Raw genomic sequence first — 14,980 nt, forward strand, 5'->3', positions numbered from 1 at the left:
ATATATATATATATAAATTATCTAATCCTCCGTCCTAGTAACAAGGAAACTTAGATTTAAGTCTCTCAGTGTCCCCTCTGTCTTCTGCTCCAAGTGGCTTGTTGAGGTTTGCTGATTGTGTTGCTGTGGTGGTGGGTGGTTGGAACGCCAGTCTTTGTGCTGGTCTCATGCCAGATCTTCACCAGTTTTGAAGAAATGATTTCCCCATCTACTCTGTCACTCCTCACTCTACTGCCACCTCCTGCAAACACCTGTGGCTAGAATAATATTCTTGGTATGCTGTCTCTTAGCTCAGCAAGGGTTTGGGGCCTCCTGGTTAACTTGCCTCAACTCAGCTTTGAGGTTGTGTATTTCCTTAAAGTTGTGGGGATTCCCACTTGATCATTAGCCCAGGTGGTATGCCCCACAAGCTCCCACTTTGGTAATCCTCTGCTGAACTTGCCAGCCTACCATCTACCTTCTTTATCCTTCACTGGGACCTTGAAGGACTTCAGAACATTCTCCATACCACATGAGAGCCAAGGACAGTTGAGCTGAGCAGCCCAGATTGGTAGATGGGGACTATATTTTGTTCCAATTGCTGCCCTTAGGCAGGAGAATAATTTTCTGCCTTGCTGGAAGGATGTGAGCTAAACTTCCTGTCCCTGGCTTTGTGTGAAGGTCACAGAAGAAAGATAGACTCTATTATCCCAGTGGTTGCAAGTGAGGTCTCTGTAGGCTCTTCAGTTCTAAATGAGATTCTCTCCTGCTGCTCTGAGAGCTATTCTCTAGCTGTGTTTGGGAGCATATTTCCCATCTGCTTTTCATTTCCCCAGCATACAACATGGGAAGTCAAGATCACACAACATTCCCTTCTCATTCTCAGGATGGCTGTGAACTCCCATCCTTGAATGTTTTGCTCAGATTCATGCTGACTTTCTTGAATGGCCCCCAGCACACCCCATGTTACTTCTTACTTCTGAGCCTTGACCCATGCTGTTTTCTCTGCCCAGACTGCCCTTCTAACATCCACTGCCCTTGGGAAACTTCTGCTCATCCCCTAAGACACTGCCTAGGACTCTTTCTCTGAGGTGTTCACTTCACTCTGGGCTCTTTGCATAATGAACTTCATCAAAAAGACCTTCTGTGTCTGTCTTCATCATGAGGATAGAAGGTCCTAAGGGGCTAGGGTTTCTTCTAAAACATCTCTGTTTTTCTAATGCTCAACAAATGTTGGTTTACAAAAAAAAACCTTCGGTAAAGGATGTATGGGATCTTTCTGTATTACCTCTTACAACTGTGTATGAATTTACAGTGATCAACAATAAAAAATTTAATAATAATTTTTAAAAATCCCTAAATGAACAGAGCCCATCATTTTCTAAAGTTCCCTGGTTACCCACTGGTAGAAGATCAGAGTCCAAAGTAAGTCTGAGGCTTTTAAGAAGATGCCATTTCTAAATGAAGGGCGGATGCTTCACATTATTAATAGTTGGATCCCCCACTTGCCCTCAGAACCATCACGTTCAGAAAGCTTTGAGGGAAGTTAGGGCACCTGTTAGCACATTCAAATTACACTGATTATAAAAAGGAGAGCCTCTAGGCAGATGAATTAGAAAAACATGGGCTTCTCTAGGCTTGGTGTGTGGTAGAATCTTTGTGTGAAATAAAAGCATTGTACCCCTTCCACTGGGTACTTCGGCCACACAAGCTAAGAGAGGAGTCAATTTCAGCCTCTCTTCCCATCAGCCCCTCTCTCCTGTGTAAGGTACAACCTGAATGTGGCAGCCCAGGCCTGAGTATTTTCCTAGGTTTGCCATCTCACTTCAAAGGGCCAACTGGTATGTTTTAATCCCTACTGGAGTGTCTGCTCATGTGGAAACATTATTTGGGGGTGTAGCAAAAACTTAGCATTTTCTGTTAAATTTCTTAAATGAGTCAATGCAAGTAAAGAATTAGTGCCAGATGCAATGGCTCACACCTGTAATCCCAGCACTTTGGGAGCCAAGGCAGGGGGATCACCTGAGGTCAGGTGTTTGAGACCAGCCTGGCCAACATGGTGAAACCCTTTCTCTACTAAAAATACAAAAATTAATCAGTCGTGGTGGCTTGCGCCTGTAAACCCCAGCTACTCAGGAGGCTGAGGCAGGAGAATTGCTTGAACCCAGGAGGCAGAGGTTGCATTGAGCTGAGATTGTGCCACTGCACTCCAGTTAGGGCAACAGAATAAGACTCTGTCTCAAAAATAAAACAAGAGCAACAACAAAAAGAGTATACTTGAGTTAGTGGCCCATTCTCCAACAAAATTAGCTCCCTTTTAGTGAAGATCCCCTCTGTCTTAATCCATTCAAGCTCTAGTGACAGTATACCATAAATTGGGTGCTTAGAAACAGCAGAAACTTATTTCTCACAGTTCTAGAGGCTTGGAAGTTCAAATCAAGATCTGGCAGATTCAGTGTCTAATGAAAGCCTACTGCCTGATTCACAGGTGGCATCGTCTGCTGTAACTCACATGTTGGAAAAGACGAGGGAACTCTTTCAGGTCTCTTTTTATGAGGGCACTAATCCCATTCTTATGACTTCATCACCTCCCAAAGGACTTACCACCATCACCTTGGGGGTTAAGAATTCAAAATGTGAATTTTAGGGGGACACAAACATTCAGACCATAGCATCCTCCTATGGAAGTTCTTGTTAGGATAAAGTTTTCTATAGGGTTTTTGTTTGTTCGTTTGTTTTAATACCTGGAGAGCAAAAGTGAGGGTCCAGGAACCAGTTCTGGTCTTTTTATGTTTTTCAAAGGAGTGGTCCTACGGGACTTTGCTAAGCAGGCAGAAATATGCATCTTAGTTAAGACTACAATCACCACACATAGTGTGTTTGTTGTATGGAGTAGGGGTAGAGTAATAGCCTGTTAAAATCACTTTTTAAAATAAGAAATGTCTATACATGTATTTGCATCTATTATTGTCTTTGATTTCTTTTCCATAAGACTGTGAATTCTTTATGCATAAGGACCTTGAGTTCACACTTGCATGGCTAATCTGCTGGGATCTGATGTTGTCATGCCCAGGTGATGTAGATACACACCTGACAACTCACAAGTAGCAGAAAGTGAAATATTGTTTACTGGGGATGCTTCGATGTGGAGTGGCAGCAGAACGCATAGCACCCTCACTATAATCATCAACAGAAAGCTGTGTACTTGGTCAGCCAGACCTGGATACTGGCTTCCTGGCAGGAGCTCCTGGGAAAGGACCCTGCCCCTTACTGCTCTATGTATTTATGAGAAACGATGGCAGAGGGCATCTAGCACACTGCAGATAGTAGCAACTTCTTGGTTGAGGAAGCAGCCTTGTTAGAAGAAAGAACTTCTAGAGTTCAGCCTCTGACATCAGCCTGTTTTTCCCTTGAGCTAATACAGACCTGCTTAGCCAGTTTCTTGCTAACCAAGAAGGCTGCTGGGATATATCTTGTCTTCTAGCACCAAGTACGTAATTGGGCACTCAGTAAGTGTTGAATGAATAGAGCTATTATTGCTAGGAGGAAACTCATGGTTCTTTCATTTAGATTTACTCTCCTCTCACAAGATGGCTATAGTAAGATCCCTTAGGAAGGGTCAGGGGGGATGTTGTCTTCCTGCCCATTTCATAGAGAATGGAGGGAGCAGATTAGCTACCATGAGGTGTTTTGTTTGTTTTGCACCTGGATTCTTAGAATAGAAACCAAGAGAGCTTCTCTGTCCTGCTGAACAGAAGAGGTAGCCACTGGAGAGACTAGGTACAGAGGAACCAGGGAAGGCATAACTATATGCCCCAAATCACAGTTTGGGGCAGAGTAGCCCAATCATACTCCATTGTGCCATGGAGAACCTCGAGACCATTCTTGGGAGGGGTCTGAGTAGGTATAATGGTCATGTTGTTTCAGCCCAAACCTCAGGGCAGCCACGTGGCAGCTGTTGAGTGCTCTTTTCAAGGTAAATGTTTGAAACCAGGACTGTCCCAAGGGGGAATAAAAGTCCAGGATTCATCACTGAGATGGGTTTCTTGTGGTTCCTGAAGGCCCCAGCATTACAGGAGGTTCCAGATCTGCTGCTTCAGGGATCCACATGGAGCAGGATCATGCTCCTGCTGAAACTGAAGGGACAGGGCAGTGGGAAGAGTCTCCATCCCAGGACGGCAGGCTTCCACAGCCACAGCAACTCATGATGGGCCTCAGGGGAGGGGATGAACAGAGCTGTGTCCTTTGGAGCCAGAGACATCAGGGCTCAGGTAGTGTGGAGGATCCTCTCTGTGCAGTGGCCAGCCACTAAACTGGGTTGGGCAGTGAAGGACCAAGAAGCTGGAATCCTTCTATGGGCACGAGGAGGCACTGCAAGAGAAGGCAGAAGATGGGTTTCTGAGCATTAGGCGAGCCTTTTTTTTTTCTCTCCCTCAAATGCAAAAGAATCCCAGGGTAGGATGAATCTGTGACCTACTGGTGACAGGTGGACCCATGAACTTGAAATACCAAGGATAAGGAAACAGCATATTCTACTGAAGGTTTACATGGCCCAGTGGTCCCCAACCTTTTTGGCACCTGGGAACCAGTTTCATGGAAGATGATGTTTCCATGGACCAGTGTGGCGGGCAGGGTGATTTCAGGATGATTCAAGCACATTACATTTATTGTGTACTTTATTTCTGTTATTATTACATTGTAATATATAATGAAATAATTATACAACTCACCATAATGTGGAATCAGTTGGAGCTCTCAGCTTGTTTTCCTGCATTTAGATGGTCTGTCCCATCTGGGGCTAAAGGGAGACAGTGACAGATCATCAGGCATTAGATTCTCATAAGGAGTGCACAACCTAGATCCCTCCTATATCCAGTTCGCAATAGGGTCTGTGCTTCTATGAGAGTGTCATGCTGCCTCTGGTCTGACAGGAGGCAGAGCTAGGCAGTGATGTGAGTGATGAAGAGTGTCTATGAACACAGATGAAGCTTCTCTCTCTCGCCTGCCGCTCACCTTCTGTTGTGCGGCACAGTTCCTAACAGGCCATGGACTGGTAACCAGTATTGGTCTGTGACCTTGGGTTTGGGGACCCCAGATATGGCCCGTCTACCACTACTACTATTACTACTGCTACTACTATTACTGGCTAATGAGGCACTTTGCTAAAAGCTGTACAAGCATTTTTCCAATTAATCCTAGAAATAACCTTATGAGGTAAGTACTGCAATTTACGAATCTGAAACTAAGCAAGGCTGAGTAAGTTGCTCAAGATAAAATAGCTTGGAATGGTCTAGTCTGGAACAGAACACAGTTACGTTGGACTCCAGAGTCCACAAGCCTCAACATTACTCTGTTTTGTATGTGTCTCAAATGTCTTAGCAAGTAATTGACGCAGCCAAGATAGCTTCCCTCGGTGAGTGCCATGTGGCAGGAATTGTGTTTATTCTCCTCTCCACTGTGGTCCCAGTGCTTAGCACGGTGCTTGGCTACCAATAGGTATTAGATATGTATTTGTGGAATAAAAACAAGAACGTGTGTGTAGCAGAAAACCATCAGTTTTTACTAAGCTTCTTTCCTGAAGAGAGTTATGAATCATATTCCCATCCCAGGTCAAGGGATGGAGAACGTGATCATCAGGCTGTTTGTGCTTTTAACATTTCAGATTCAAAAACAAGCACTATTTTATGATCAAGATGAATTATCCTCACATTCTATCACATCTTATCAGACTCTTCTTAATTCAAAATGCTGTTGGTACTATTACTTAATGTAACTGGAGCAAGCAATAAATTCCACTGGTCTGCAGAGACTGTGGTTGGGTTCCCAGTACCAAAATGATTTTGATTATTGAGTTGGCATATACCCCTAAACATTCCTAAATCAGTGGTTGGCAGCAGCAATATTCTGAAAGAAAGAGTAAGAAAATACAGCCTATGCACACACATACACACATGCATGCACACACGTAGCAGCTTCGAAGCCTCTTACACATTAATGGATTCCTTATGGATTACATGGCTGTAATTGTGAAAGAGGACAAAGAACCAGAGGGAACCTCATTTCTTTAAACAAAAACATTTTTTAAAAGACCTTTCTTTTGAAAAGTCATTTGTGTTTTTTTCTGAAGAGAGTAGAAAAAAAAAGCTCCAACATAATGGAACTCTTAAAAATGTGTCAGCAACACAATAGAAAACCAGAATAAATGTAGGCAAGGCAACCACGTGAAGCCAGTCACAGAGTGAGTTCGTTTGTACTCTTAACAGCAGACAGGGATGGAGAAAACAACCAGCAGGAGAGAGAAGTGCCAGCTTACTATGAGAAGTGCCAGCTCATAGTAAGGGGGCCAGTAGGCTCTGGGAATGGTGTCCCGTATGGGGAGGGATGTTCTAGAATTAAAAACAACAGACAATTCATATCATATTCCTAAAATTGGTATAATGAAACCTGTTTATATTATTCTCAAATTAATTGTTCAATGTTCGAATGTCAGTGTCCCAGCCAATTACCCACCAACAATTTCCTTGGTTGTAACATTTTCTTTCCTTGGTCTTTCGAAAAAAATAACGAATGAGTTTCTCTGAAATATCTTCTTATGTCATGGAGGTTGGGAGTTCATCTTGGGACACTGGATGTGATGGTAGGGGAGCCCTTGGCTGAGACCAGGAGGTTTTTGTGATTGTGAGGCAACTTTTGATCCCAATAGCTGATGGTTGACTGACATTTTGGAACAAGATTTTGCAAGAGACTGGGGAAAGAAAAAGAAGGAGCATGGGAGGGAGGCACTTAAAAGATTGAGAAGGCAGGAATAAGCTGAATGCTCCCAGATTTGAGGAGGATTTTGTTATTGGACACAGATCTCTGGTGAGCTTGCAGCCAGGATGTCGGAGGCCCAGTATGGGGGACCTAGTTTAGGTTTTCTTGTCAGCTTTGTACTAACCTTACCAAGCAAATGGGCTCTATGAGAAAAGGTACATTATTTTCTCATTTATACATTAAGTAGCAACGTATACAGGCATGAGGGGGACAGCCTTTCCTGGAGGGTTTAAGGTAATATTTTAGATAAAATAAAAGGAAATACCACTTTAGATGCCTGGAAATTGCTTCCCAGAGAAGTGGCATAAGCTAAAAGTAACTAGTTCCATGAAAGATTTATCTAGATTCTTTGTTACTAGATTTGTAAATACTTTTCTTAGTGGAAGTGAAATGTTTTGGAGAATGTTTTTAAGTTTTCCTTAGTATTCATGTCAGAAGCAGAATATTGGTTGGGTTGCATAGGATCTGACTGATTATATAATTTCTTGCTGAAAAGGGTTACCACACTTTGGAAGATTTCAGGAAGCCCCTCTATCCAAAGTGTGTGGAAAAGTAGAAAAAAGGAATGAGCTTTGCAGTGAGACAGCCAGGGATTTGAAGCCTACTTGCACTACCTTCTGGCTGTAAGACCTTGGGTAAACCACTTAACCTCTCTGAATCTCAGCTCAGTGCTGAGGACAAAAATATGTGCCTAACAAGGTTTTTGTGAAGAACAAGAGATCACGTATGTGAAAATGTAGCACAGGCCTGTGGCACATAGTAGCAGTATTAGTAGTATTAGGTTGATGCAAAGGTAACTGTGGTTTTTGCCATTTAAAAGTAATGGCAGGGCAGGTGCATTGGCTCATGCCTGTAATCCCAACAGTTTGGGAGGCCCAGGCAGGTGGATCACATGATACAAGCTTGTAATCATTTAACTAGAAATAACAGGTCTGCCCGTAGCCATCTTGGCCCACAGTCAGGAGTTCAAGATCAGCCTGGCCAACATGATAAAACCCTGTCTCTACTAAAAATACAAAAATTTGCCAGACTCAGTGGCATGTGCCTGTAATCCCAGCTACTCAGGAGGCTGAGGCAGGAGAATCACTTGAACCCGGAAGGTAGAGGTTGTGGTAAGCCAAGATTGTACCACTGCACTCCAGTCTGGGTGATGGAGTTAGATCCTGTCTCAAATAAAATAAAATGAAATAAAATAAAAATAAAAGTAATGGCAAAAGCTATGATTACTTTTGCACCAACCTACTAGCTGTCCAATAAATGTTTGCTCCACCCATTTTCTCTCTCACGTAAATAAGTAACATACTAGCCCTAAGCACTTACCATACATATAACTTCATTTATTCTCACAACAATTTTATGAGAGAGGTACCATTATTGACCCAATTTTACAGAGGAAGAAACCAAATCTTAGTGAGTTTAAATACTGTTTAAGATGGAAGTTATCTATGCTGTATAATAAACAACCCCCAGAACTTAGTGGCTTGAAACAACCACCGTTTTATGATGTCATGATTCTATGAATAGACTGGGCTCAGCTGGGTGGTTCTTCTACCCCACATGCTGATGTCTAGGGATGCATTTATTTAAAGGCTCAACTGGGTTGGAACATGCAAGATGGCTCCCACGTATGGCTGGCGGTCAATGCTGATTGTCAGCTGCGAGCACAGCTGGGACCATCCACAAGGGCACATACCCATGCTTGTTTCTCCATGTACCTTTCACAGGATGGTAGCTGTGTTTCAAAAGGGGGCATTCCAAGAGGAAAGACATGTAAACTTCTAGTTCTTTTAAGACTTGAGCTCAGAAATCTCAGAATATCTCTTCCGCCACTATCTAGTGATCAAAGCAGTCACAGGCTCACCAAGATTTGAGGGAAGGAGAAATAAACTTTGCCTTCCAGTGGAGAAGTGGTGTGAATGTACGGGAGGCAAGGAGTTGATGACAGCCATGATTGGAGACTATCTACCACAAATGCTTTGCCAAAATCACAGAACTAGTCAAGTGTCAGAGTTAAGATTCCAACCACACAAATCAAAATACATATTCTCAGCCACTAGACCATACACATACACATAACAATATATAATTACATGCTCCTATCTATGGAAAACACAAGTAAAATACAATTTCAGAGGAAAGATCAACAAAATTAAGAGCTCTAAAGGCCAAAAACAATAAAACATACTTTTTTTGTGCGCTTTATCCCCATGCCATGCAGAATAAATGTTACTTCTTGAACACATACGCATACTCATTTGCCCTTTTGGGCAATCCATGCTTGTGTGGCAGATGTCAGAGAGCCCTGTAGTTGTTAAGGGAAGCTTCCAGGGAGAAGCAAAATTTAGCCTGGCTCTGAAGTCTAATTAGGATTTGAAGAAGAGAAGTAGATGAAGAAAGGGGAGGAAGAGAAAATATGAACAAAAATGAGCAGCAAGTAGTAGCTAAGGGATGGAGGAAGGGACAAGGCTGAAGTGATTTGGAATGGTAGGACTGATTAATAACTCAACTGATGATTAAAAGTAAATTTGTTCCCCATATATATATATATATATATATATATATTTTTTTTTTTTTTGAGATAGGGTCTCACTCTGTAACTCAGGCTAGAGTACAATGGCATGATCTCAGCTCACTGCAACCTCTGCCTCCTTGGCTCCAGCGATCCTCTTCTCTCCTACTTCAGCCTTCCAAGTAGCTAGGACCAGAGGTGCATGCCACCACACCCACCTATTTTCATATTTTTTGTAGAGATAGTAGTTCACCATATTTCCCCGGTTGGTCTCAAACTCCTGAGCTCAAGTGATCCACCCACCTCAGCCTCCCAAAGTGCTGGGATTACAAGTGTCAGCCACGGTGCCCGGCTGGTTCCCTATCTTTTTAAGTATCCCAATGTAGCACTGGGAACCTGATTAAAAAGAATGAATAGCCTCATGACACCAGCCCAACTGTGCAAACTCTGTTTCAAGATTGCTGAAGGTGGATGCTGGAGAGCCTTTTTGGGGGCTACATGGGAAGGATGCTGCTTGAGGATCACCCTGATGGCAGGTCTAGGCAGGGCCAAGTTCACACCACTGTCTTTCTAGTTTAATTTGGAAATGGACTGACGAGCATATGGCAAACCCAGTCATTATAACTCTTATTATAGAATGCTCTAGAGAGTTCATTAACCTGAATCTCTCTTATATTTCCTCTCTACCAGTACTGCCTGATGAAGGGAAGGGCTTGGGGATTTTTTTGAGCCATTCTGAGCAAACATTATCTTTAGAATATTTTCCCATGAAGGTGGCTTCTATCATTCTCATTTGCAAAACCTTTGCTCTTTCTTCACATTTGAAAGAAACCCAGCATGACTGTTGTAATTTTTTCATGTAAATTACAAATATTTAGAATCCCTGTCAAAAGAGTGAAAAAAAAAAGCAGATGGTTTCCTTTATGTTGGCCCCAATAATACCACATTAGAAAATAGAGAGTATTTTCAAGAGTTGTTAAAAGATATTTCAAGGAAATAAACATTTGTTGAATGCAAACAAGAACAGATACAGCATTTAAAAATATTAATTTAGAGCTAAGGAGTCTGAGGCTCAGAGATTATGAGTGGTGTGTATAAGGTCACAGAGTGAATTTGCAGCCATGTCAGAATCTGACCTCAGTTCTCTCAGGTCCCAATCTGGTGTACTTTCTGTACTCTAGAAAGCACTACTCCAGATTTATTACCAAGATGACCATATTCCTTTGGGCCTCCCCATATCCACATCCTTTGCAACATGACTTTGCAGTTCCTTTCATCTCAAGGTGGACTATTTTCCCTCTTCTTGAATCTGGGCTGGCCTTGTGATTTGCTTTGGCCAATGAAATGTGGTGGAAATGATGGCACATTACTTCTGAGCATAGGCCCCAAGAGACCTGTGAACTTCTGCTTGCCCTACTGTAAACTTGCTACCATTATACGGATAAGTCTAGGTTCTTAGTCTGTTTCTTCTGCTATGGAAAATACCTGAGACTGGATAATTTATAAATAATAGAAATTAATCTTCACAGTTCTGGAGGTTGGGAAGTCCAAGACCAAGGCGTCAGCTGATTTGGCGCCTGGTGATGGGCCAGTCTCTGCTTCCAGGATAATGCCTTGAACACTGCTTCCTCTAAATGGGATGAATTCTGTGTCCTCACATGGTGAAACAGATGGAGGCAGAAAAGGGGCAAATAGCTCCCTTGCACTTCTTTTATAAGATAATTAATCCCATTCATGAGGGCTCTGCCTTTATGACTTAATCACCTCCTAAAGATTCTACCTCTTAATACTATCACATTGGTGATAAAGTTTCAACATATGGACTTTTGGGGGACACATTCATGACAGCACTAGGCTATACTTAGAAGATAAAAATTCATGGAGAAGATCCCAGTGCTTCCAGTCAAAGCCATACTAAACTAGCCAACAACCAGTCAACCACCACAGATGAGAGAGTTTACCCCACATTGCCAAAGCTTACAGATGATCATGAGTGAGGCTTGAGTGAGCACAGCTGAGACTAGAAAAGGCCAGCTGACTCATGAGCAGTCACAAATACTTGTTGTGTTAAGTATAATTGAGCAAACCTTTACTTTTAAAGGATCCTATAGTACATAACATAGATGCATGCAGCATAGGCTCTGTTGTAACTCTCCTCTGCTGCTGTAGTGCCAAAAAATAGCCATAGGTGATACACAAATGAACAGACATGGTGGTGTCCAAATAAAACATATTCACAAAAACTGGCATCTGGACCACAGGCTATAGTTTTCCAACCCCTGATTTTAAGGTGTTGAGTTTTGGGTGATCTGTTATACAAGAACTAACTGATACACTACTTGATTCTGAGTTGATATCCCAAATACAGAAAAACATCAGAATTAATACCAAGAAATGTATTTGCAAAGATAAAAGGAAGTAGCAAAAGGAAGATATATCCATTTGCTTGAAGTTTACACCTTAGCTGCCTTTAAAGTTTATACCTTAGCTGCCTTTACAACATTTTGTCTGCAGACTGGGTATATTGTCATAGAACTGCTATCTCAATCTTTACAAATAACATTTTATGAGGCTAGCCACACGTCTAGCAGAAAAGAAGTTATTCTGGTTGCAAACTCAGTTTACAAGCTTCTGAATTCAGACTTCAATTCCATTGAAACAGATTTCAAAGATTCCTGGAAAGCTTTTAAAGTCAAATTCATCAACCTCTGCTTAGTTCTCCTCATTCTCACTATCTCCATCGCAGTTAGTGCTTCCGACCTCAGCCTCCATGAAACTCCCTTCTCTTTTGGCTTGTGTACTGCTTCTAGTTCATTTCTTTCGTCTCTGGTCTACCAGCAGGAGCTCCGTATTCAGAGCTGCTCTCCTCCTTGCATATTTCAGTCCTGAGCCACTTTTTCTAGTGGGTCTTGGTCAAGCATATATATCAGAAGCCTCTATGTAATTTATTTAAAACTTGGAAGCATAATAGCTATTATTAGAAAAACTCTTCAGGTGATTTTGAAGAACACTTCTGTAGCAGAGAGTAGTTTTCAAATATGGCTCCAAAATATCTCCTATCCCACATGCTCTTCTGCAATGTGACTATGCCACTCCCATATCAAGAGAGAGATAAAAATGTAGGCCAGCCAGGCTGCCCTTGCTCTGTGCCACATGCTCACTGTGGTGGGCCCTGTGCCAAGGCAGTGGCTGCAGCAGTTGGCAGTGCTAGTCCTGGTCCTGGTGCTAGCCTGGGGGGCTGATCCACCACAGCAGGAGGAGGATCAGCCCACCTCTTTGGTAGTGAAGGGAGTGGGGCTTGATGTCACCTCTGGAAAGGAGTTTTATGGACAAAGAGCCACCTACAATGCCTTGAACAGGAAAGACTCCACTTGAGGGGTAGCCAAGATGTCCTTGGGTCATGTAGACCTAACCTGTGACACACCACAGGTCTCACAGCCAAGAAGTTGGATTTTGTGGATGATGTCTTCACCAGTGTGTACAAAGCCAAAATACCCCATTGTTGGCCACAGGGCTCTGACAATTCTCAATGAGTTTGGCAGCCCTAAGCTGGACTTCAAGCCTGAAGACCAGCCCCATTTTGACAACAAGGAAGCGTTCTGAGTTCCATCTGCAGGAGCAGGTTCTTGGGAGTATGAGGGAGGAAGACACTCCAGCACTAAATATCCTGCAAAACAGGCTGCATAAAGCTTCTGAGTTACCTAGGTTTGAATAAAACAGATGCTTAATCTGAAAAAAAAAAAAAAGAGATAAAGTCTATTTCTCAACCTCTTGAATATGGTTGAGCCCTGTGACATCTGTGGCCAATAGAATGTGATAGCAATGACTGTGCTAGTTCTAGACATAGCCCTTCATTGGTCCGGTAGCTTTTACCTCCTACCTCTTGTAAGGAGTGTGATTATCTTGAGACAAGCATGGAATGAGAAAGCCAGGCCACATGAAGCAGCTGCTAAGGATGAGATCCCATGTGTGAGTGGAGAGTCCATCTGGGAAGTGGATCCTTCAGGCCCAGTCACTATCATGTGGAACAAAACTACCTAACTACACCCCTTCCAAATGCCTGACCCACAAAATCATGAACAAAATATTATGTCATTAAGCTCTGGTTGTATTATGTCATTAAGCTCTGGGGTAGTTTATTACTCAGGAATAGGTAAACTAGACCAACCCTGAAGAACCTGGCCAGGTACAGTGGCTCAGGTCTGTAATCCCACCACTTTGGGAGGCTGAGGAGGGTGGATCACCTGAGGTCAGGAGTTCAAGACCAGCCTGGCCAACATAGTGAAACACTGTCGCTATTAAAAATACAAAATTAGCTAGGTGTGGTGTCCTGTGTCTGTTATCCCAGTTACTCTGGAGGCTGAGGCAAAAGAATCACTTGAACCTGGGTGGTGGAGGTTGCAGTGAGCCGAGATTGCACCACTGCATTCCAGTCTGGGCAACAGAGCAAGACTTCATCTCAAAAAAAAAAAAAAAATATATATATATATATATATATATATAGAGAGAGAGAGAGAGAGAGAAAGAAAGAACCACTGAAGAACCTGCATTTTCTACCTGGCCTTACCCTGTTGAGAACCAGTAACATCCTATACTGCTGCCCACCTGGCCTATGTGGATTAAGCCATCCTCCATGAACTGACACTTCAGAAATCTTAATCTTACCTCTTTTATGAGCGCTACACCAGGTATTTTTATAGACATCCTGCTGTTACCTCAAATGCAAAACATCTGTTGCTAAACTGAACACATCAGCTCCCTTTTTAAAAAAGTCCTGTCCCCTTTTGCAATTAATTGTCCCATTACCAAGTTACCCTTGGAATAATTTTTCATTCCTCTCTTTCACCTGGAGCAGCCAATTAAGTCACAAAGTTCTATTTGCCATTTTCTTTCTATCCTTTTTGTCATTATCTTAATTATGACCCTATCATCTCTTGGCTGCATTATGGCAGTGGTCTCTCTGCCTTTTATTCTTTAGTGCATCTTCTGTACAATGGCCAGAATGAGCTTTCTCACGTTATTTCCCTCCTTCAAAAGCAGCAATAGATCCTGAATGCTTACCAAGAACATCTCACACTTGGTGTGGCAGGCAACATCCTCCATTATTGAGTGGCAAAGTAACTTCTCTACCTATCGTTTATTACCTCCTTATCAACATAACTCTCAGCTACCTGGTCTACTAGCTGCCTTTCCCTGACTCTGGGCTTCTATACAGACTCTTTCCTCAGTCTGAAATGCCTCTGTATTCTTTCTTCACGTGTAGAATTTTTTTTTATTATCTCAAAGCCCAGTTCAATTTTAATGTTTTTCTGGATGTGTTTTCTATTGCTCTTTTCCTTAGGGCTGCCACACATACCTGTGCAGGTGTGTACCACACAACTCTAAAGAGAGCCATTCATTATTACAATGTAAGTTGCACCTCCTAGAGTTGTACAACATACAACTTATAACAAGCTCTAGTCATGAGTAGTTATTTTGTTCTCTGTACTCCTTCAATACAGTTATTTTCTTCCCTAAAAATACATTTATAACACTCGCTATATGCCAGGCAGTGACAAAAGATCACAGACACAAATATGAATATTATCAGGTATTGGCCTCAAGAGGCTTAAAGTTAGAGCAGTAGACATATAATATGTATGTTACATATATACATACACATGTATGCTACATATATAC

General features: G+C 42.3%; 1 protein-coding gene and 1 pseudogene across 1 annotated transcript in view; one reads left to right on the forward strand and one right to left on the reverse strand.

Annotated features, from left to right (window-relative positions):
* Positions 1-2,511: 2,511 nt before the first annotated feature.
* Positions 2,512-14,980, reverse strand: part of WASHC3 (WASH complex subunit 3) — a 103,842-nt gene continuing 91,373 nt past the window's right edge. The window contains exons 7-8 of the mRNA XM_035257396.2: positions 4,710-4,777; positions 2,512-4,350 (exon numbers count right to left, since the gene is read on the reverse strand). Of these exons, the coding sequence (XP_035113287.1) occupies positions 4,735-4,777 (43 nt within the window). The 3' untranslated portion in view covers positions 2,512-4,350; positions 4,710-4,734. The remainder of the gene's footprint in view (positions 4,351-4,709; positions 4,778-14,980) is intronic.
* LOC118144319 (neudesin pseudogene) lies at positions 9,386-14,921 on the forward strand (annotated as a pseudogene).

The sequence above is a fragment of the Callithrix jacchus genome, chromosome 9, assembly GCF_049354715.1.
Source record: "Callithrix jacchus isolate 240 chromosome 9, calJac240_pri, whole genome shotgun sequence".
Lineage (NCBI taxonomy): Eukaryota > Metazoa > Chordata > Mammalia > Primates > Cebidae > Callithrix > Callithrix jacchus.